Raw genomic sequence first — 25304 nt, forward strand, 5'->3', positions numbered from 1 at the left:
TTGTATTAGGTATTATAAACAACCTCGAGTTGATTTAAAGTATATGGGAAACATATGCACAGGCTAGATGCAAAGACTACACCATTTTATATCAGGGATTTGGGCATCCTCAGATTTTGGTATTTTAGTATTCCTGGAACTCATATCCAGTGGATAATGAGGGACAACTCTACATACACATACACACACACACACACACACACACACACACATATATACATTGATATACATATGTATGTGTGTGAGTATATGTACATATGTTTATAAATACATTGTCATCCTGGGCTATTCTTAGAATTTAAAAATGCAAAATACATACATATTTTACATAAATTTCTGAAAGGTGTTTTGGTCATAAAGTTAAATGCTTCTATCAACTTCAGAGAACTCAATTTTAAAAGGTACTTAAATCAGAAAGCATAAAGCGTTTAGCAATTTCAAAAGAAGAAAAACAGAGCTTCATAAAAGTTCCAAAGATTATTTTTGTTATTATTCTTTCCAGACACTTGTTTTGGAATGTGTAGGATATCACCTTATAGATTTAAAAAACATATTTGAAGTGCTATCCCCATTAACCTGGGATATCAACTTTGTTTGTGGTTTCAGTGATGAACTTATGACATATAGATGCTCGTATGTAGGAAATTCAATATTATTGCAATAAAGCTGTAAATTTATTTCATCATCTTATTCTAGCGTGACTAAGTAACCCGTGGTTGAGCTGAATTACCTTGGTCTCATTCTCTAACAGGTAAATCTGTAATCTCAGGGGTAGCCAGCCCAGAGGAAGGGATCATATTTCCTCTCCCATGTAAGGTAATGAACAGCTAACCATAGGTGTTGTGTGTTTGGGTGACTTGCCTACTGATGCTAATTCTGATTATGTGTCAGAGTCCTTAGGTAAAGATATTTCAAAAACGTGAGACTCATAATAGAAAAAAAAATTTTTTAAATTCTTCAGCGTCTCTTATATAAAAATTATTTCTATTGATATACCCAAATTTTAGTTTATTCTCAAGAACAAACAATCTTATTAACCTCAGGCTCAAGAGAAGGCAGTGAAGTTCAAAGTAAAGGGTCCTGTGGGTTTAATCCTTTTGATTATTGTATTTTCTTAAATTTGATTGGATTCAGCAGATCAACTTCTCAATTAGCCAAATATAGAGAGAAATGAAGAAAATTGGTATTCATCACTGGTATTAGCATATGTAGCGATAAGGCATTGACGCTTCAAGTGAGAATTTATGTTGACAAAAATGAAATGTCAACTTGGCAATTCTCTTTTATTACTCTCCTGATCAAATCAATGGGCAGAGAAAGGTAACTTTTTTTTTGAGTTAATTAGTTATTTGGCTGAACACAATTATTGATTTACTCTACTTTCATAGACATGGCACTGAGGGATGGAGACTGTAACAATTATTGATAGCATACCACTCTTTATAACTCTTTATACCACTCCTTAAAATGTATCCTAGCCTGATATTTCTACATATCCACAATGTTCACAAATAATAAGGTTTCAGTAATGTCTGGATAATGTTGGTGATGATTTCAATGGAGATGGTGATAATGTACAATGTCTCAGAAAAGATGGGAAGGCTTGTGGGGCAGGAAAACAGAGGTCCTAGTTCTAGGTGTCTAAGAGGATGGGGCTATAACAGAAAGCATTCTGGTACACTGATTTTGAGCTTGCACCCAATAGCAAACATGAGAGGCAGATCCTGATGGGTTTTTAAGTCAACACGAGATTAAGTAGTCTAGAGCTATGATTTGAAATGCAAGGAGAACATGGAAAATGAGAAACCAAGATTCATTTGCCTCTGGTGTCAGGAAACCCATTCAGTTGATAAAGAGAACTGGGAAATGGGCAAAGCCTAGAGATCTTCCTGAGGAAGAGTAAGGTATTTATCGTGATGTTTTTATGTGGTGCTGTGGACTTGGATATGGGAATGCTAGAAGCACTTCACAAAACGACAGCTGATGATGGCCTGGGTAGAACTGACTTTTTATTTTCTCAGATGCATTTAAAAGCCAGTTTAAAAAACTTCTATTAACCAGAATTCCTTAGTTTTTCAATCTAGTGTGTTTCCACAAAATGGAACTTTAAAGTGGCACCAGGTTATTTCCTGTAATGCACATGAATAATACACCCCATTCTCTTTTTAGATGAAACCAAGAAATTTATTCCTAAACGAAACACATTTCTATGTAGCCATCCAGTGTAAACTATAATAAATAATATACTGAAAATGTATATATAAATAAATTTAAAACTTACAACTCTGTTTTAAGATAAAATAGGCATTCTTTCCTAGCTTGTGATAAACATACTAGAAAATATCAGAAATTGGATGTTCTCTTTTAATTGACATAAATACTAAACTGAACTCAGAATGGAGAAAAATTATTTAATATATGTTCTCTGTGTGTACCATATTCATATGGTTGTCTGAAAGAAGAGGTAAAATTAACATATACAAATTATTATTTTGGATGTGGATTTAAGAATTCCTAATGCTTTTCAAAGAGACAGATCTATTTTTAACTAAAGGCCTTACAATTTAAGATTAAATTATGTAAGAATATCAGTGGCAGGAAAACAATTCCAACCATTTTTTTTTTAGAACAGAGATTGTTTTCAAAATCAAAAGACTTTGTCATCTAAGTGTTCGAAGTAGCTTATATTTAGAGAGACAGATCAAGGGTGTATACTATCCAAAACTTCAGAAATACTGATGCTGGCTCTCATCGACTCATCCACTATTGAACACACATGTTTCCTTTTTCTTTTCTTTTCTTTTTTTTTTTTTTTTGCTAACATCTTTTAGATTAAAAAAAAAAAAAACAGGAATAATATTGGAGGATCTTCTCAGAGATATGGTAATGGATCAAATGGATCAACCTGAACTGAACTGATTGATGAATTGCAGGGGGTTTTTTTGTTTGTTTTTTAACAGAAGCAGAGTGACTGAACTAGATTCTCCCATATTTCTTCTCAACTTTATGGGAGAAAACATTGCAGTCAGCAGACTCTCAGAGCTGCTGCTTCTATCTGCTAAACTCTGTGTATATAAGCTATTGGCATGATGGATATTATTTACAAAATAATACCATATTTCATTCTGTCTTTCCTGTATTTTAAAGCAAATGTGTTGTTTATGTCCTTCTTAAAATAAAAAAATATATATACTTTTTAAAATAAAGGAAGACATTGAAGGAAATAAAGAAAGTAATAAAAAAGAATTTTTAGGTCAGTTTTCATTTCACTAACAAAAATAAATTTATTTTAGTGCTTATCTTTCAAAATATATGTCTATATCCTATCTATATATATCATCCTTCCATCTATATTGCACATAGATTGTATAAAAACAAGATCATGTTATGTTAACCTATAGTTTTTACATAATGCACAGAGCATAAATCTAACCAGTCTAAACTAGACAATTCAGAAGTCGATAACATATCCACAGTTTTGTGCAACAACCATCATGACCATACACTACATTAATAATCTCAGAATAGTTTTATCACTCCAAAAAAAAAAAAAAAACTCTAAGCCTATTAACAATCCTACCAATTGTCTCCCTACTCCAGCCTCTGGCAACCGCTAATCTACTTTCTGTCTCTATAGATTTGCCTATTGTGAACATTTCATATAATTATAATTATACAATATGTGGCCTTGAGCAACTGATGTCTTCACTTAGAATGATGTTTTCAAGGATCATTCATGTAGCATATATCAGCACTTCATTCCTTTCCATGGTGAATAAAAATGTTGCATTGTGTGAATATAATACATTTGGTTTTCCATTCATTATTTAATAGTCATTTGTGTTATTTTTTTCACATTTTTTAGCTATTATCAGTAATGCTACCATGAGCATGTGTGTACACATTTTGTGGGAAGCACGGTTTTCAGTTCCCCTGGGCATATACACCTGTACTTTTTGAGGAACCATCAGTCCCTGTCCCACAACAGCTCCACAATTTTACATTCCCACCAGATGTGATGGTTCCAACTTCTCTACATCCTCCCCATCATTAGTGTTTCCTTTTTAAAAATATTGCTATCTTCTGGGTATGTATAATCCTTTTGAAAGTAAAAATATACTATAGTATATGTTAATAATGTACATTTGTATTATAATTTTTAAGGCTGTATTACATTCAGTTGGAAAGCTGTGTTATTATTTATCTGTGCCTACATTGTTTCTGTCTTTTTATTTCAGAACACTGGTCTAAATATATTTATATCTGTGTTCATTTAAATGGTCTACCTATTCTTGATTCTTCTAAATAATGGTTCATTGGGCACATCTCTGCATATATCCTTGTGCAGTTGTCTGCTCCTTTTCACAGCATAAATTTCTATTATTGAATCAACGAATAAACGTGTTGAGTGGGCATTAGTACATGTTGAAAAATCCAACCAGAATGGTAGTATCAATGTAAATTTTCAACAACAGAACATGAAACAGTTACCCTGTTTCACCTATACTGTATAATCTTGGATCAAATGTGAACATTCTCAGCTCCTTTTTATTGCTAGTTAGATGGAATGTTGTCTATATGCTTACTATGATTATTTTATATTTTCTTTCGAGGAGTTTCTGTTCATTTTCCCCAATTATAATGGGGTGTTCAACTTTTATTATTTGCAAGAGTTTCTTATGTATTAAGAATATTAATTCTTTGTAACATTTCCATTGATTCTTTTTGAAATTTACACATTTTTAATATTTGTGTTGTTAAAATGATTCATTATTTTCCTAATATTTTTATGTGATAGCATGCTTAAAAAGCCACTTGTCATTTCAATATTATTATACATATGCATTAATTCACATAACAATAAAGACTTTTAATTCTCTAATTTTTCCTCTGAGGACAGCTTTGGCCATATCCTTCAGGTTTTGAAATATAGTAGCATTCTATAACTTTAGTTTTAAATTTCTCTTTTACTAAAGAATTAATTAAAATAATTGATTAGCTGTTTATCTAAATCTTTGGGGGTTATTGATTTTTTTTAAACTTGGTATTGTTTTAATATTTTAATCTTTGTAAGGCTTTTGTTAATAATTTCAAATTTTATTGCATAATATTTAGAGAATATGGATTACAATTTCAAATTATTAAGGATTGTGAAGAGTTTATTTTGACAGAAAACAATAATTGTTGCTAATATATCATTTACATTTGAAAATAAAATATATTATTTGTTGTTTTTATGTATTTGATAGTTCAGATTTTGAAAGAGGTTTAAAGTAAGAGTAGAGTTTTATTTTTTAATTAACAGTGAAATACATTCTAAAATTATAATCTTTAAAATATTTCACTGTTTCTTTTAATTATGCTCCAATTGTTACCCAAGCAATATAGAATATAAACACTTCAAATAATCATTGTAACATAGCAAAGTGACGTTTACCACAGTGACCTAATATACATTGATGGTTCATGTAATTACAGAAAATCAGTATCAGTATAAATAAATTATTTGGTATCCTTTTTAAATCAATCCATAAATTATTTTTAGAGATAAGTATACCTCTCCTAGTTTAATATTTTATCCATTTCTTTAGACACTTTAACATTTGTGCTCACAAAGCTTCCTGTATTTGATTGGATCACAATATTTCTGCCAGTATTAATAAAATATTAATTCTGAAATACACTGAAAGATTTTACCTATTCAATCAATGAATTATTACAAAGGCATGCAAAACCCAAGATAAAAGAATGATTTGAAACTCAGCAAGATATGAAATAATGAGTCAACTGAAAGGAGGTAAATTTTAGCCTCATGCTCTCTAAAAAATCTTCAGAATGAAAAAAGAATGAATTAAGCTTTTTGGTATAAAATTGTAAGTGATTCTAATGCCAGGCAGTTGTAGTTTATAAACTGGAAATTATGACAGAAGGTTGACCAACATAAAATCTAAAAATATACAGAAATCTGCTTTAGAGAATTGGGTGAAAGCAATTCTGTATGTGACCTATTTTGTCTGGGTCCATAGACCTCTAGAGAAGATTCATATTCTCCATGGGCATAATAAAAAGGCTAAATATAGCATTCAGTTAATTCACAGAATTATACAAGAGTTAAAGCACTGTATTTCAAAACCCTTCCTGGTCCATAGCTTTTAATGTAACTTTCTCCTTTTTTAAACTTTCATCTTTTGATTTATTATTCCTACCTTTCTTTCATTCCCCTCCCTCACTCCATTTCTTTTCACCTTCTTCCCTTTTGAGTCCTCCCCTCCTGCTACCTTTTCTGATTTGGATTTTTTCTCTCTCCTTTGGCTCCTTGGCTGATTATACAACTTTACCATTGAACCACTCAGAGTCCACTTTATTTATTTAGTTTGTGTTTAGTTATTTTAAAGAATGTAATATGAAGCTATGAAAATGCTCCTCTGCCTCAAAAAGCTAGAATTTTGACGAAATAGCTCTATCCAAACATACATCTTCATCACCATCCCTTTTCTAGTCTTCTTGAATAATCAACAACATTTATTTGCTTTTTTGGTCATTTGCTTTTTTAAAATTTGTCCTAAAACTTTATGTATTGTGAAACAGAATGAAATTTTAAAAGAAATCATTTTTAATACCTTAGTGACATGTATCTTTGTACACTTAATTGTTCCATTTAATATTATATTGTTAAAATGTACCTGTTTCTGCTGTCTCTGTCTCACAGCATAATCAACTAACAGGTAAATTAAAAATACAAACATCAAAAGAAAAATTTAAAAACTCTTACAATATATAAAGTAATAACTTTTAGACATGGGGGCACAAAACAGATTCTTAAGAAAGCCATAAAAGCATTCATTATCGAAACTGACACATGTGACTATATTAATTCACACACATTTGTCTCATAAATACTCCCCACTGTTAGAGATGCAATGACTAATAAAACACAGTTCTTGTTGGGATGGAAGTCATGTATATAAATTCTCATGCATGATGTATTTAGTACCATCCCAAAGAAATATAAAAAGGTTCAATTGTACAAGGTGATGAGAGAATTTCTGTTAGGGAGTGAAAATATTTTAAATTCAGAGCACTGTAACTTAACTTTGGTTTGTTCCCAAATTCCTCTTATGATGTATTATGTTATCTTTCCTAATTGTTATATATTCCTTTCCATTTCTTTCCTTTAACCAAACATTTATTATTTTAATTGTCTCTTTGGTCACTTTTCTTACAAAGGATTTTATTTAAACCTCCTAATTCATCTGCTTCCTTGAGATGTATATCATCAGATAATGGATCTTTTATTATTTTAAAAGTTCAATCAGCTTTTTTGAGTACTATAAATGCAATTATAGGTTGTATATCTGTTTCTGAAATGGCTCTATTCATTAATGATAATGACACTCTACAATCTTAAAGCACCTTTAATCCGAGGATCATAAAGACATTTCCACAGGAGAAATTACTATTGTCAGCTCAGTTTCTTGATGGAAAAATCACGAAGGAGGGTGGTACAGAGAATTGGAAATGCCATTCAACTGCATTCCTTGTCCTGTATTTTTCTTCTACGTGTTAAAACAACCAGTTAAAGAAAAGCATTTTCAACCTAAAATTGAGCACATATTTTTAATACTATTATTTTGTGTTCTTATGAAAGCATCCAATTGTGGGCACTTCAAGGTAAATAAACATGTATATTTATCCAGCGCAATTTTGGAGAATGATTACACATTCTCAGTTCCACCATATATTAGGTATATCCACATTGCAGTAATCAGTATTAACTCTTAAAGGGAATCTGAAACCAGTTATTGATTGATGACGCTAACTTTGATATTCAGTTATAAAACTCTATATTATTCTTAAAAATGTATGATGTGGCATGAAGTGAAACACTCCCAGATTTAATATTATTTGCTTTATTAATTTAACAACTATTTCTTTTTTTCTTTTTTTAATTAAATTATAGCTTTATACATTAATACTATCATGAGGTACAGAGTGCTGTTTCTTGAGAGCTCACTTTACTAGATACTCAGATGTTATGATGTCTGCTGTTAATATATAGACTCACAAACCGTAATGACTCAAACAGGATAAAATGTGTTCATTTTGGGCTTATGTAATTGTACTAGAAGAATGCTAGGAGCACAAACCTTCATCATGCACTCACCCTGGAATCCTGGCTGATCTAAGCTCAGACATTTTTAAAATGAAAATCTCTAGACTGTTCTGCATACCACTTCCATTCTGGCCAGCCAAAAAGAGGAAAGAGCATAGATGACCACTTTGGACTTTTTGTGCTCACATTTGCTTGTCTTCAACTAATCATTTGGCCATGCCTAAGTACAAGGAAGTCTGGAAATGTAGCCTGGTTATGTGCTCATGAAAAAGAGAATATGGATTTGAATGCTTATGAAACATTCTCCACCTACATGGTAGAGAACATTATGGAAAAATTCTCTACATTCGCAAGCCAGTTGGCAGATCAGGAAGGAAGAACATTGGAAAGAGAGAGCAGGAAAATCAAACTAAGATAGAGCAAGCTTCATGTGCTTGTGAATAGAAAAAAAAACTAGGATGGCTAGTGTATAGAAAATAAGAACAGAGAAATAACAATGTTTTTAAGGCAATGATAAGCCTTTTGTGTTTTATGTTAAGTGAAAAGGAAAGCCACCAAATGATTTTAGTGTGAAGAGTGATATGAGTTTGATTTCTATTTTACAGTATTAATGTGGTGGATAATGGATTATAGTTGCCAAATGTGAATGCAGGGTACTAGCCAAGAGTTCACAGAGACATTATAGTAAAGTGGACAAGGGTAGCGCAATGGTTCTCAGCCTTCGTAGTGCCTCCTAATGCCACAACCCTTTAATACAGTTCTTCATGTTGTGGTAACCCCCAGCCATAAAATTATTTTCATTGCTACTTCATACTGTAATTTTGCTACTGTTATGAATTGTAATGCAAATATCTGACATGCAGGATGAATTTTCATTATTACAAAGGGGTTGCCACCCACAGGTTGAGAACCACTGGGTTAGTGGAAGAAATGGAGACAATGGGAACATCCTGGGTATGTATAGGGGATAAAACCTGTTTACCAATTAAATATGGGCTTTTGCTTGTTGATTTACTTGTTTGATTTTACCCCTGGAGCTGTTTAGATTTTATTTTAGGATCTTATTACCAGATCTTGCACCCACTGAGCCCTGGGCTAGCCTTAGGTGGATCCATATCCCCATATGGGAGAAACTTGTTCAGAAGGGGTAAAATCCAGTTGAAGTGGAGGCCAGATCAGTGGGCTTTCTTCCCCACTCATGGGAGGATGGAGCAAGGGAGCAGTGCCTGAACAGGTGATTTGCCTTTTAGACCTGTGCTATTTTAAGGCAGTCACTGCTATGCATGGGTGGCTATTGGACACTTAAAATGGGGATAATCTGAATTGTGATAAACTGTGGTAAAAATATACATGAGATTTTGAAGACTTAACAAGAAAAAAGTGTAAAATACTTCATTAATATTTTTATATTGATTACATTTTGAGATGATAATATTTTGTATATATTAGTTTACATAAAATATATTACTAAAATTAATTTCACCTTTATTCTTTTAATTTTTTAACACTTTTTGAGGAAAAAATTTATATTTTCAGAAAAACTGAGCAGTTTTCATGTTATTTCCCAACACACACACACACATTTTCCCTGTTTATAAGCCTTGGACATGAATGTGGTACATTTATTAAAGCTAATGAATCAATATTGATAAATTTTTATTAACTGAAGTTCATAGTTTAAATTAAGATTTGCTCCTGGGTGTTGATATAGTTGCAGGATATTAACTTAGGTTTTGACTTGATTAGACTGTAGTTAGCTGCTTACTAGGAAGAGAAAAGTTATAAGAATCACATTGGCAAATGTGTAGGAACCAAGCATTGTGTCCACGTGTGTTAAGTCTGAGGTAATTATCAAACAACAAAGTGGAGATACCGATTGTCAGACAAGCCTATGTTCAGGGCTTGAGACTCATCAGTGGGGGTATGAGGTTAAATTTCAAATTAACAGGGGTTGAAGAGTAAGAGAGAAAAAAGAAAACAGAGAGAGTGCACACTGCTTTACTGTGAAGGAGAATGGAAAATAACCCAGTAGCTGGAAGAGGCTGTGGGGTTAGAATAATGAGATTTGTATGTTTTCTTTTTAAGATGGGATCTACTTATTTATGAATTGAAAGGGATACCTCTGCCAAAATTCTAAATTTGTTGATATAAAAAGAAAAGATAACCTTGAACCTAAAAGTGCATGGAAGATAAGAGTGGATGTGGAGGGAGTGTCAGAAAGGGATGGGCCTTTGATGAGACCTGGGACAGGTGCTGTGATGGGGGAAGAGAGACTATGGGTGTGGATGCAGGTGGGTGGGAGGTTTTGTGGTGAGCTGATGTGGAAGTTTTAGTTTTATTGCTGCTCTTTCTCTATGAGAAAATATGAGACAACCTAAAATGATGTCAGGTAAGGAAACAGATATGTGGGAGCAAGAGTGAGACATAAAACCATTAAATATCATCTACAAGGGAGGGGATGGACCAACGGGTAGAGCGTGATAGAGTTGCAGAGAAATGTCAATTGTACACTTGAAATCTATGAATTGAAAGTGCCACTAGACAGCTGGGTCTGGATAAGATAAGGCAAGTGAGGCCTCCAGCATGCAAAATTCAGGGAGACAGACACCCACTCTCAGAGTCATGCTCTGGGCCCTTTACTTGTATCAGCCTAGTTCTGGCCTTGCCATACAGTTTATGATACTCTCAGACAATGTTCAGCAAAGATGTCCAACTCATATAATCATGATTGTGATGAGATACAGCAATAAAATTGAACAGAGAGAAGCACAAGAGAGTAGAGAGTATTTGCAAGGCATATCATAGAACCTATCTAGGAATAGAAAGGAAGAGAAACCATTGCAGGGGTGGCATATAGTGACAAAATGGGATGATGGATGAATTGGTAAGTTTAGGGGGTCACAGAATTGTTGTACAGGGGGTATAAGATGTTGTCCAAAAGAGAATCTTGGAGATTATATAGTTACTAGATAGCACAAGTTCAAGAGGGTGATCATGATAGTAGGTGCGTGAATGAATAAACAAAAATGATAATTCAAAATAAGGAAGTCAGCTAATCCTGAGACTAGAATTTGAGTCAGCCAAGTAGATAATAAGCCCATCAGAAATAATAACAGACATATAAATAAGAGAGGGGTGGAGACAAGATGGCCAAGTGGAACCAGTATTCCACAGAGGTTCCTTTCCAGAAGGAGAGTTAAAGGATAGAAGTTTAGCAAGTAAGCCATTCTATTAATCTTATTTGCAATCCAAATTCTGAATTTGATTTCTGACATCTCAGCCATCTGTTTATGAATGGGGTCTTCAGTTGTATCTGCCATTTGGTTCCCTGGGAGAGTTGACCACCTCTGGTTATTCATGTTACTGGAGTTTTTCTGCTGACTCTGCTCCATGATTATTTATTTTTTTACCATTTGGCCAGATGAGCAGATAAGCTGAAGTTGGGTTGGGGGCTCCTGGAGTAGTGGTTAACCAGCCCTTTGCCCAAGAGTTGGGACTGGTGTCTGTACCTTTTCCCCTAGAGCTTTGTCAAGGACTCGTACAGTGCTACAGCCTGAGAAACTCAGGACCTCCTTGGTGTGGTGGGGTTAAGTGGCTCTGTCTTGTTTTCAGCTGGTCTCTGTCCTATCCTAGTGAATCAGTTACCCTAGGTTGAAGTCTCAGCTGTGGAGAAATACCAGTAATTAAGTCACCCCACCCCCATCCTTATCATCAGGGAAATGGAAATCAAAACTACTTTGAGATATCATCTAACCACAGTAAGATTAGCCCACATCACAAAATCCCAAAAGCAGAGATGTTGCTGTGAATGTGGAGAAAAGGGAACACTTCTACACAGCTGGTGGGAATGCAAACCAATACATTCCCTTTGGAAAGATGTTTGGAGAACACTTAGAAACTAAAAATAGACATACCATTCGATCCTATAATTCCTCTACTAGGTATATATTCAGAAAGCCAAAAATCACTTTATAACAAAGATATTTGAACCAGAATGTTTGTTTCAGCCCAATTCATAATTGCTAACTTATGGAAGAAGCCCAAGTGCCCATCAACCCACAAATGGATTAATAAATTGCAGTATATGTATATTATGGAATATTATGCAGCCTTAAAGAAAGATGGAGACTTTACCACTTTAATCTTTACATGGATGGAGTTGGAACATATTCTTCTTAGCAAAGTATCTCAAGAATGGAAGAAAAAGTATCCAATGTACTCAGCCCTACTATGAAACCAATTTATAGCTTTCATATGAAAGCTATAACCCAATTATATCCCAAGATATGGGGGAGGGGAGGGGAAGGATGAGGATGGGTGGAGGGAGGGTAATTGATGGGATCACACCTACGGTCCATCTTACAAGGGTACATGTGAAATTTACAAAATGTAGAATATAAATGTTTTAACACAATAACAGAAAATGCCATGAAGGTTATGTTAACCAGTTTGATGAAAATATTTCAAATTGTATATAAAACCAGCACATTGTACCCCATGATTGCATTAATGTACACAGCTATGATTTAATAATAATAATAAATAATGATGTAAATGTGGATGGAGAAGATAGTGAGTAAAATGGTAAAGTCTTCAGTACATGAGGGTGAACAACTGATAAATCTGATAGAGTAATCTGAATGATTCCTAAATGATTAAGCTATAATATGACTTTAATTCAAATACGTGTTTTTGTTTATTAATTGTAATAAATACTTGATAAAAAAAATTGAAAGGAAAGAAAAAGCCTGAAAAAGTTTTGTTGAAAATTACTCATTCCTAAATCCTTTTGCTCAATGACTTAAATCTCATGTATTTATTCTTACTTTAAGGATACTTCATTAAGTAATTTAAAAATTACTAAATTAACTGATTTTACTTCCAGCTTTCTCATTTTTTCCTGTTTGTCTAATAGTGTAGGTGGTGATGAATAGGATCATAGATAATGTTTTGGTAGCAGGAGGGGAGAAGATAAGTAATAAGCATGAAAATAAACACACTGAGAAGATTATATTTCTAAATATTTTTATAATCTATTTTGCAAATAAAGGTGAATGAATTATTTTTGCATTGTTTGTTGCATTGTGGAAACAAGAAACTGTATAGCAAAGGAGCATAAGTGTAGGCAAAGGAACAGATAATAATTATGATAGTTTTTATTCATGCTTTGCATGTGTCATCTCATGTAACACTTGTAATAGCTTAGGGATATTGGGGTTATTATGTCTCCTTGACAGATGGGAAAACAGGTTTGAGACAGCTAACTTGCCCAGATCATACCGGTAATTGGCAGACCCAGAAATCAAACTTTAGTGCCTGAATCCCAAGCCCATACTCTCTTCGTCTGCACAATTTTCAAAAGAGCCGATATTTTCAAATAAAATCTTCATTGAATGTAGCGTTTTTTTTCTACAAAAACGTGGTTTTTTTTCCATACTTTTCCTATGGAACAGAAAATATTCAAGGAGATAAGTAAACTCTGAAGATAGTACCTGGCTGGTAAAAGTTACCTCACAACTATATGTTGCTGGTTTTCATTTCTCTACTACCACACAGGGATGAAAAAGTATTTTAAAAATGTTATGTGCTTCAAAATTTCTGAAATACCAAAGGTATGGATAGAAAGAAATAAAGCAAGAAAATAGGGTCTTTTTGTTTTTGTTTTTTTGCGGTTTTTGGCCTGGGCCAAGTTTGAACCCGCCACCTCTGGTATATGGGGCCAGTGCCCTCCTCCTTTGAGCCACAGGCACTGCCCCAAGCAAAAAAGTTTGATTGAACATAATTTATAGTGTTACATATAGTCTGAATATTGCTCAATGAAATATATTTATATTTTAACTGTGTTATTAAGCCATAATAAATTGATAGATATATTAAGAGACAATTATTATTTTAAATATTTTTCTGGACAAAATGCCACTTAATTCTGCTTTTTAGAGTAGTCAGTTTCAGTATAAAAGATGATTTTTTAAAGATGGCAAATCTGTAGAAATCAGTAAACAGCCAATGTGTCCTTTATGTCCTTTACTTAAAGGTGCTCTTCCTTACATAGATCAGAATACTAATATGATCATTTAAGATGAGTCAATATGCAATTTGGATTAATTTATTCCTGTGAGAGCATTAAAGTAATTCAGCTATAAGCCTAGCCCAAGGCCAGAAATCAGATTAGGAAAACAAGTTGCAAGAGTGATCCGTAATGAAGACCACTTCAGCTACCGGTATTTAACTTAAAGAACATTCACTGGTCTTTGTCAAAGATTTGTCAAAATTTCACTCTGGTTTCTACTGTCATACTAAGAGACTTATTTGTTGTGCATATGAAAGATGAAAGTTAATGCAAGTGAAGTTCATAATTTTATTTTTTTGAGACAGAGTCTCACTTTGTTATCTTTGATAAAGTGCTGTGGCGTCATAGCTAACAACAACCTCAAAATCTTGGGCTTAAGCAATACTCTTGCCTCAGCTTCTCAAGTAGCTGGGACTACAGGTGCTCATAGTGCCCAGCTATTTTTAGAGACAAAGTCTTGCTCTGGCTCAGGCTGGTCTCAAACCTGTGAGCTCAAGCAATCCATCGGCTGAGGCCTCCTCCCAAGTGCTGGGATTACAGATGTGAGCCACTGCACCAAGCCCAAACTTCACAATGTTATGAAGAAGGGAATGTGGAATTGCTTGGGATCACTGGGGGATGCCTCTTTCATGCTTCATTGTAATTTATTGATTACTCAGTCAAAATTGAGCACTGTCTTTGACAGAGGGCCTACAAAGATAATAGATACATTTTTCCCTTACCAGGGAGACTATATTTTTATGAGAAATGTAGAGGGTTCATACAAAGTTGAGAATATATGTAGTAAGATCTCAATAAATATCTGTTGAATGAATGATTTGGTTACGTATGACACAGATAGTAAAAGAGTGCAGAGTATAGTGAATGCTTTGTGCCAGTTAGGACAAGAAGCGGCACTTGGGTTCCTTCTTTAGGTTGGGAGGATTAAGCTTCTTTAAATGCACTACTCTTGAGCCATATCTTGAAGGAATTTCATTGAGAGAAAGGATGAGGAGGAAATGGGATGGAAACTAGAGAAAATAGTGTGTGCAAAGGCAGGATAATGAGTCAGATCATGATGAATTTAGGGAACTGGATTTTGTGGTATTATGTTGCAAGAGAACAGAGACGAGTGAGAGTAACATCATGAAAATGTATGTTCTCACTGAGAAGTTGATATAGTCTCACATAGACAGTAGATCTTAAACACTCCATTGCCATAAAACAACAAGAAAAAACAGTCAATACTTACCTAACGCTTGCTGTGTGCTAAATGTGTCATATATTGATTCATTTAATCCTCCTATAACCCTCTGAGGTGGAAATTACTATTAACTGAAAATAAATATGTGGGAATAATAACATTTAATTATGCCATATGCTGTTCTAAGCACTTAAATATTAGTTTATTTAATCCTCATAACAATTCTATGTCTCATTAAAAAACACAGTTTTTCAGAAGAAGAAATTAATGATTTCAGAGGTTAACCTGCCCAAAGTCACTAGGAGTTGAGAAAGATTTCATATGGCAAATGGGTTTACACTTGAGTATCTAAGGAACAGCTACGATAGGTCTGGTTGATTGCAGAACTCCTGGTTTAGTCTCTGAATTTTCATTTTCTTATTGATTCGCACAAAATGTCATTTCCCACATGAATTGATAATAGTAATAATTTACGTGTTTATAGCTCTTTTAGTACATCAGAATATATTCACACAGAATGTTAGACATCTCTCTATTAAATACTAGAAATGTATTCTAATTGTTGCTGTGTGAGACTCTGATTACCCTTTTTGTAAGTTACTGTCTTTCTTGAGAATGTCAGCCATTTGTTTAATAAGTTAAAATATCTTAGAATTTTGTAATTGTTGCATTTAGTTAAACAAATTTACAGATAGCATAAGAAACTCTTTAAAATGTAGAATATATACATTTGACACATGTAACTACTAGTAATATGGATTTTTTTGAGAATATAATATGGAAAAGAGTCAGAAGGGGTAGCCTTCTAACACAGTATAGAAGTTAAATCCAATATCCTGTAAGAAGAAATTCAGGGAAGGGGGCCGGCAGAGAGAACGTAGATACCAAGAAAAGAGATTTGTGTCTGGTGAATTTTTCAAGATAGGAAAAAATAGTCCAATAAAATGAGGCTGTTGGAGAAAGGGAAAGTCTACACTGACAGTGAGATTGGATGGGACAAAAAAAATTGGGTAGTGATCTCTTTCAACTGTTATATCTGTAATTACATACAAGTTAATAAGAGGGGAAGTAAAAGTGAGCAGAGCTATTAAAACAAAAGATGAAAGCTTCTGAGAGGAATGGAGTTTAGAAGAGACTACATTTCTTACATTCTGCTATTCTGTGGCTATTAACCTTATCATAGGGAACTGGGAGAGCGTCTATGATCTGAATAGAGTTGAGACATTCCATTGATCCCTGCCTCACCCACTGAGAAGTTCCCATCAGTTGATCACATTGAAATACTCTTGGGCAGAGCTGGTGGAGTCAGAAGTCATGAAAAGGGCAACTGCTTGCCAATGAGATTAAAGTTAGGATAAAGGCAAATTCTGGGGATTTGGACTGGGAAGTTCTGTCGCGTCTTGAGTTGCCATTTGTAGTTCATATAGTTTAATAGCGGTCGGGCTCCAAGACATTTACATCTTTCTCTATTAACTACCATTCTCTGTAGCCAGTACTGAATATTCAGCCTATCAAGTTTTATTAATTTAGCTGTTATATACATTGTTATATACATTGACTAACTTGGATACTCATCATTTACTTTCTAATGAGCACAGTAAAACACGTCTCATATATGTCTGGGCTTCTTTTCAAGCAAAAGATTATCATGTAATCACAAATGACCTTGTATGAATTATAATCTTCATATCACTTACTGCATAAATTTTATTTTACCATTAATTTTAAGAGAAAAATAAGACCAGTGGGCTATCTTACTGAAACTTTATTAACATTGTTTTCTTAATCTTTATAGGTAGTGCTGGTACACCCGTCACTTTCAATGAGAATGGAGATGCCCCTGGGCGTTATGATATCTTCCAGTATCAAATAACCAACAAGAGTAAAGAATACAAAATCATAGGGCACTGGACCAATCAGCTTCATCTAAAAGCAAGTATCAATGTAAAATATATCAATGTATATAGGTCCCAAGGAGGAAACCTTTATTTTTAAGAATATGTGATGTTCATGAGAATGGATTTTCCCCATAAATAAATGCTCGGGAAATTCTTGACATGATCTTCCTTTCAACTTAAAATTTTTGTACAGAAACCTCCAGATATCCATAAGGATCTTTGATGAAAGATCTCATTTCCTTCTAATTAGCCACATATACTTAGAGAAATTTTGCCATTTTCTGAAAGACCTAGTTGTTCAAGTCTTTGTAGATGTGTGTATGTGTGTGCGCACACGCGTTGAGGATGGGATGGAATTGACTGAATGTGCCCTGAATTATAAAATTTGGGTTCTAAGAAATGTATATGTCACCTTTGCTACATCATAACTTAGGACCTTATGGCTACATCTGAGTGATGGAGGTGACTCGTGTGCTCTGCCTCTACATTCCCTCTTTCAGTTGCAACAGCAGGGAAAGTTGTATCTAAGGGTAGCGTTCAGATGATTGACAGCCCTTAGGGCTGCCTCCCATCCCTATCTACCTCAGGCACTCACCAGGTCCCAGGTCTAGCAATTTTCTAGTTCCTATAAGTGGCAGATTGGAGATTCCAGCCCAAAGTGGGCTCCCAGGGCCTGGGTTTTTTGCTGAAAACAACTGGGCAGTTGCCTACCAGGTGCCATGCCACCACCCAGGACTCTGGTCTCTTGCTGAGATCTGGCAGAGATGGAGTAGGGTTAGCAAGTGGGGATATCAGTGGGGAGAAGGAGCTTCACAGGTATTCTCAGCTGGTGGGTAGCCCCCCAAAGAGATTTCCTAGGGAAGGGGCTTGAGCAGGGAGCTGTCATATGCCAGCATCCACCAATTAATTGTAAGGGTTGTGAGGGGCTCTGAAGCAGGAAACCAATGTTGAACTTGATTGATAAGGGAGGTCCAGGAAATCACAGGGAACAGGGCTGGGGATGGCAGGATAAGGAAGGTATAAGGGAGGAAAGGATGAAAGGACAACATCTGTTTACCACCACAGAAAGAATCATTTCACATTTTAATAGCCCTTGGTCCAATGCTGGTGCCCATTGGCTTCTTTGGGTTTAGATAAGGAAGGTTCAGGCCCTGTGGTCTCAGCTAAAGATTGGAACTCATTCATATAATATCTGTGAAAACTTAAGACTACTTGCAGGGATTTAATGGCCAAGGAACACCTGCAACAACGGCAATCTTTCTTCTGTAGGCAACTCAAATGATTTTAAAATGCTTCGAAGCAACCAGAAGCATGTCCCACTGTTCTGTTGTTCTAATGTGTAACTGACTCTTTTCTCTAACGAAAGTATCGCCTCTTCTTGAATCTCAAAGCTACCCTAATTCTGTGAGAGTGCACATGGGCTTGAACCACTCAAAAGACATTAATATGATATTTTAGAGGTAATTTTTTTGCTTCTGTATGTCCAAATATGTCCCCTGAAGTGATAAAGTTTATGCAGTATTAGTCAGCCAAGTTCTCAGCAAAGAAGTAGGTGATGATGAATAACAAAACCAGAACATTTATGACTTATTTTCTTTGAAATGGCTTCCTGATAATTATCACAGCTATGCATTTAATAATGCATGGATAGCTTATGTTTGCAACTATTGCTGTGCTATGGAAGGCCACATAACTTGAGTTTACTACATGTCACTGCTTTATGAGAGTTTATCCATTCTTCTGCTGCTCATGTTGACATTTATCAAAACATAGTTTGATAACTCCACAGGTTATTGAGAACTATCTCAGTATCTCAAATTCAATCACTTTTTGACAAAAGCTCCTTTGAAAGGAAATATATATGGAATAAAATAAAGATGACTAAAAAGGATTTGACAAGGGCTAAAACAGGGAATCTACATTTCGTGTGACTTTTATTAATGCCAAACTGCCTACTATATTCTTATGATTAATGCTTTGTATGGAAATATATACAGTAACATATAATCCCAAGATACCTAAGTAATTAAACACAGAATCACACACACGCATATATATATGTATGCATTGCGTAGTTAGAAACTTCATGTTGACCCTCAAGCTGCTCTTTTACGTACATTTCACAGTACATGAAAATTTTATGTTTGCGACTGTGTTATTGTTCATAAAATATATCAGAACTATTGGTAAGAATTATTTCTTATGCATGACTATGGTCATGCACGAGAAATAGAATTTAAAACTAGATAGCAGTGAGGGAAAATGTACCTCAGGAGAAAACAGAGATTGGACTGTAGGGAGCAGTTATAAATCAAGGATTGAATTCTGGAGATTTTCAGGTCAAACTAAATTACTTTTCTTTTAAGGAGTTGGATCAGTCACCTGCTTGAAGGTGGAGTAGGAAGGGGTGCTTGGAGAGCTACCAGTTTGTAAGGGTTCTCCTTAAATCTAAGGCAAAGCCCTAAGCAAATTATTTGCCTCAGAGTCATCACCTCTAAAATGAAAAAGTTAGTAGCACCCACTCAATATGGTTGCAGTAAGAATTGAATGAAATAATATAATACAGCACTTGGTCCAGTAGCAGGTACAACTGAGATCGATAAATATTGCCTATTTTCAGTTTGTTTTCCTGGGGTAGTGTGTGGGAACTCATTCTGTGCTCATACTCTGCTACGGGTTGGGACTGGAATGAATATGTGTTGCCTGCTCTCAGGGTACCCATAGAATAGAAGAGGAGGCAGATACTCAGATCAACCATTGCAGCACAATGAGGCAGGTGCCCGGATGAAGGTGTGTTCATGTTTTGCAGTGGCAGCCTCCACACAGGCTCCTAATATGGTGCACTGTTGGTGGGAATCTTTGCGAAGGCAAAGGAAGATTCGAGAGGAGGATTTACTCCTCCTATCCATCTACTCTATCTCTTCTTGTTCTATTAAACCAGATTTATGATAGGTTTCACACTCTCAATGGCAAGCATTTATCAGTCAGTTATTGGACTGAATTCTGCCTGTTTTCAAAAGCCATTTTTTTTTCTGGCTGCATTCAACCATAGGAAAAATATTGTCCACAGAGATATGCTTTAGGTATATATAAGTGAAGCAAATTTGCCTTGAATATATCTTAGGGGAGTAAATGAATTTTTTCAAACAAGGAGATTATTTTTTTCCCCTTAGAAAATCATTTTCAGGAAATGCTTAAAAGCATTGTCTTTATTATTCCAAAAATTCTGTTTCTTTTTTCTATTTTTATGAAACTAACACACATTCTTAATTCAGCAATTACAATCAGTATAATGTGTTTGTTTTAATTTAAATGCTTTATTCAGTAGTCTAAGTCCACCCATGACAGGAGTATTATCTACCTGCGAGTGAATTTAAACAATTAGGGCTTTATATTTTGTTAGACTGAATCTCTCAAGAGGCAGGTGGTCCTTATTAGTGATTACAAAACATATTGTAAACTAGAGGTTCAGAGTAAACAGAAGAGCCTGAACTGTGAAAAGAACAGCCATATGCTTCTTTGAATCCATAGGGAGAAGGTTATTGAGGTACTTAGGTAGGCCAAAAATAATTTAGGGCTCACATTTTTTATGCTTCAAACCAGAGCCACATTTTCTTGATTACTGTAGCAATGAAGTATATGTTTTTGTTGGTTTTACTATATTTTTCCTTCTCATTATATTAAAGCAAATAATGTGAATATGAATAAAAAATAATAAACCATATTGACTTCACAAGAATGTCATACAATGTGTAGTGGTACAGTGTCAGGGTGATTTGAACAGAAGAGTTTCATTGAACCTGATCTAAGATTTTCAGAGGATCACTATATGAAAGGGAAACTTTTGACAAAGTACTAGTTCTAGGCCTCAGTTTTCTCATCTGGTAAGTGGGATAGTAAATAGGCTTATTACAAATATTAACTGCATTGTAATCTGGTGGCCAAGAACCAGATTTCAAAGTCAGAAAGATGTTTGAATCCTGACTTTCCATTCATGAGTTGTCTAGCCTTGGGGTTTGGATTTTACTCTTCTTTGTCTCACGGTCCTCATCTGTGTGGAAACAATAATATCTGCTTCATAGAATTCTTGAGATCATAAAGGACATTGTCTGCACAAAAATCCTAGAACATTGCCTGGCTTGTATTAAGTGTTGAATGTATGTGATAATTTTTGTTTTGTAGTTTGCTATTACCTGCCTACCAAACAGGACTCATAATTGGTATTTTAATACGAAATCAAATAGAAGCCCTAGATAAAGTCTTTGGCCTGCTTTATCCCAGTGTTCTGAGTAGAGAGTAGCTATCGAAAGTGGTATATGCATCATGATGACTTTTCTGTGCCTATTGAGTAAACCCAAATGTTTATTTTGATACACACACACACACGCACACACATAGAAAAAGTGGGCTCTGTGATTCAGATGCTTGCAAAAAACCAGAATCTTTGAGGAGCAGTATCCACTGGACGATCAGATCTGTTCTTCCTAACAACTTCATGATGCAAGCTGTAAGTGCAATAATTCGCATTGCCTAGGTTTTTACTAAGGAGATAGAAAAGGGCTCGGTTTGTTTAGGGAAGTTGAGTGTGATTCTGAGTTCCCAGAACAGAGGACAATCTGAGTAGAGAATATGGTGGAGGGTGAAGAAAGATGGTTTGAAGCTAAATTTTATAAAATCTCGAATACCAAGAGAACATGTTTTTTAGCCTATAGTGAGTTTTTCAATAGAGGTATACACAGGAGAATGTCTTTGGCAGTAAAGTTCAGATTGACTGAAGAAGAGGTAGTCCCATGACTTAAGTAGATGCTATAATAAAGAATTTATTCTTTTTTTTTTATCTGATTGTCTGATAGATTCTCCCTTATCTCTTTGTCTACTTTGTTTTGACTTTGTTTCATAAAATATGTGAAAGGCTTTATATTTATCATAGTAGGATTAATAAACAAGTGAGAAAATTGAGAAGCAGGAATAAAGAGTCAACGCGTTTAGGTCAACTGTAATTTTCTCTTCAATAGTAATAGCTAATGTATTCATCCCTTATCTTTAGTAGAGTAATTGAAATAATCATGATACTATTTCAGGAACACACAAAACTATATCATAACAAACTATATAAAACTATGCTATGTCAAATCTGATTAGGTCTGATTAGAAATTGAGAAGTTAAATTCTGCTAGCCAGATCCAGTTAGTGGCAGGTTGCTAGGGTAATATTCTGGTATTCAGGGTATTGAGTAGTTTATTAGAAAAAAATAGGACATTAGGAATTATATCTAAATTAAAAAAAATTTTTTAACAAAAAATAGGAAAAGTCACAATAGCTTAATTAGCTATTTAAATAACAACTAAAATAACAGAGAGAATAGAACTTTAAAAATAGATTTCACATATTAATGAGCACATGTGATATTTGTGAATAGAATGATGGTTACCAGAGGCTAGGAAGGGTGGAGGGAGCCAGATTAAGATACAAAAATGCAGTTAGATAGAAGGAATAAGTTCTAATGTTAACACATTAGCACAACTATAGTTAACAATCATTTACTGTGTATTTCAAAATAGCCAGAATAGAAGATTTATAGTGTTCCCAACACAAAGAAATGATAACTATTTGAAGTGGTGGATATCCTAATTGCCCATGTTTAAACATTATTGTATTCCTCTGTCATTATCACATGGACCCCATAAATAAATACATATGTATATATGTGTGTGTATATATGTATATATATAATTATTATCTATCCATAAATATCTAAGTTAAAAAATTAAATAGTGGTCAAATTAGAAAACGCAAATCAAGGAATATGATTCTACTTAAAGGACATTACATATCATAGAAAATGTCATTTTATATCAAAACCAAAGATGGACAAAGGAAGACAATTACTCTAGACTTTTATGGGGATAATAAAGGAATAAAAATGAAAATAAAAGGTATTTCGATCCTTATTTTAACCATGGGAGGAGTAGGATAAGTACAATTTTAACATAATGAGTAGAATGGGTAAGGTTAAAATAAGGTTATAAAGATTAAATGAGACTGTAGGGTAAGGAAATAACTTGTAAATTTTATTTTCCTATGGTAGATTTAGTGTGTTTGTCAGTGGGCTCATCAGTGTTATGTGAAGTCTAAAGTGCACAAGAGAATTACAACTAAGACTGAAAAGTATTATATACAAATAAAATATGCAGCCCCCGCCCTAGATAAGAGCAGGAAGGGAAAAATAGGTGATATGTATGACTGTTGACCGAATGAAAAGTTTAATATGACATCTTTCCTCAAAGTTTCCAATATTAATGGAAGAGAAAAAAGCCAGAATATGGAATTCTCCTCTACTCTCCATACCATTTTACTGAGGTTATGGATCCCATATCACCAAGTGAAGTTGCAGAAATAACACAATTGGGTAAAAACTCCAGAGTTTGAGATGAAAAATGATGATTTTTTTCTTTAGATTCATAATTGACAGTAGGACATAACAAAGGCATAAATATACCAAATATTAGTAGCATTGGTTGTTTTGATTATAAATCATTTTTAATGGAACTTATTCTGAGATAATTATGGATAAATATGTAGCTGTAGGAAATAATAATAATATCCCAGATCTCTTCTACACACTTTCTCCCAATGATAACATCTTTCAAAATTATTCCTCCTATCCAATTGAAATTTTATATCCTTTGTCCAATAAATTCTCCAACTTGTCCCCTTACAACTACTGCAGCCCCTGCTCACCAGCATTCTAATCTCTATTTCTATGAGATCAACTTTTTAGATACCACATATGAGGGAGATTATGTGGTATTTCTCTTTCTGGGCCTGGTTTAATTTATGTAACATGAGGCCCTCTGGATTCATCTATGTTGTTGCAAATGACGAGATTTCCTTCTTTTTATGGCTTATTAGTATTCCATTTTGTATATATGATGTTGGACAATTGAGTCTGCAAATTCATTCTAGAAAAAAATACTATGCATACCTCGTTGCTGAATATCACTGTGGTCACTTTTAAGGTACTCCCCTGGAAAGATATACACCCATGCCAGCACCTAGTCCTCCCTTCAAAGAAATTTTGAAACTGTTTTCTGGAATGGCCATCAGAGCTGTCATAGTATGAGGTCTGACAAGTTTGCAAAGTCTTCCTGGAAAAAGTGCTACATAACTAATTGTTGAATATAGCTATGATCACTGGTTGCCCAAAGGGATTATTACTTCAGAGGTGCCCGTGGTGATATTAAAAAAAATTGGAAATATTCCCTTCTATTCATTAAAAAAAAAAGTTTAAGAGGAAGTAGTATTCCTTTCTTTTTAAATGTTTAATAGAATTGAGCAGTGAAGCCATCAGGTCCTGGGCTTTTCTATGATAGAAAACATTTTATTACTGATTCAATCTTTTTTCTCATTAGTGATCTACTTATTTTCTTGTTTACTCATTATTTGTTAAGATTTTCTATTTCTATATAAATCATTTTGGGTAGGTTCTATGCACCAAACAATTTATCCATTTCTTTTAGGTTTTCCAATTTGATTGCATATAATTGTTGATAATGGTCTTTTATGATCTCTTCTATTTCTGTTGGTGTTGATTGTAATATTTTATTTTTAATTTCTGGTTTTATTTGAGTCATCACTCTTTTTTTTTTCAGTCTAGCTAAAGTTTTGTTGATTTTGTGAATCTTTTCCAAAAACCAACTCCAACTTAGTTTTGTTGATCTCTTCTATTGTATTCATAATCTCTATTTTATTTATTTTTGTTCAAGTCTTTATTTTTCCTTTCTTCTACTAACTTTGGGCTTAGTTTGTACTTTTCTTTTAGTTTGTTGAGGTGCAATATGAAATTGTTTACTCGGGACTGTTCTTTGTTTGATGCGGGCTATAAACTCCCCTCTTAGAACTACCTTTGCTGTGTCCCATAGGTTTTGGTATGTTATGTTTTCATTTTGTTCTTTGCAAGAAATTTAAAAATTTCTTGTTGAATCAATTTGCAGTTCTTTTCAGGAGCATTTTGTTTTATATCTATATATCTGTAAGGTT

The 25304-nt window shown here is 34.2% G+C and overlaps 1 protein-coding gene across 2 annotated transcripts in view; it reads left to right on the plus strand.

Annotated features, from left to right (window-relative positions):
- Positions 1 to 25304, plus strand: part of GRM8 (glutamate metabotropic receptor 8) — a 771592-nt gene that overhangs the window by 598516 nt on the left and 147772 nt on the right. For both annotated transcript variants that reach the window (XM_003789771.1, XM_012805131.1), the window contains one exon: positions 17162 to 17298. In XM_003789771.1, coding sequence (XP_003789819.1) covers positions 17162 to 17298 — 137 coding nt within the window. The remainder of the gene's footprint in view (positions 1 to 17161; positions 17299 to 25304) is intronic.

The sequence above is a fragment of the Otolemur garnettii genome, unplaced genomic scaffold (genome assembly GCF_000181295.1).
Source record: "Otolemur garnettii isolate 467f Iridium unplaced genomic scaffold, OtoGar3 scaffold00037, whole genome shotgun sequence".
Taxonomy (NCBI): domain Eukaryota; kingdom Metazoa; phylum Chordata; class Mammalia; order Primates; family Galagidae; genus Otolemur; species Otolemur garnettii.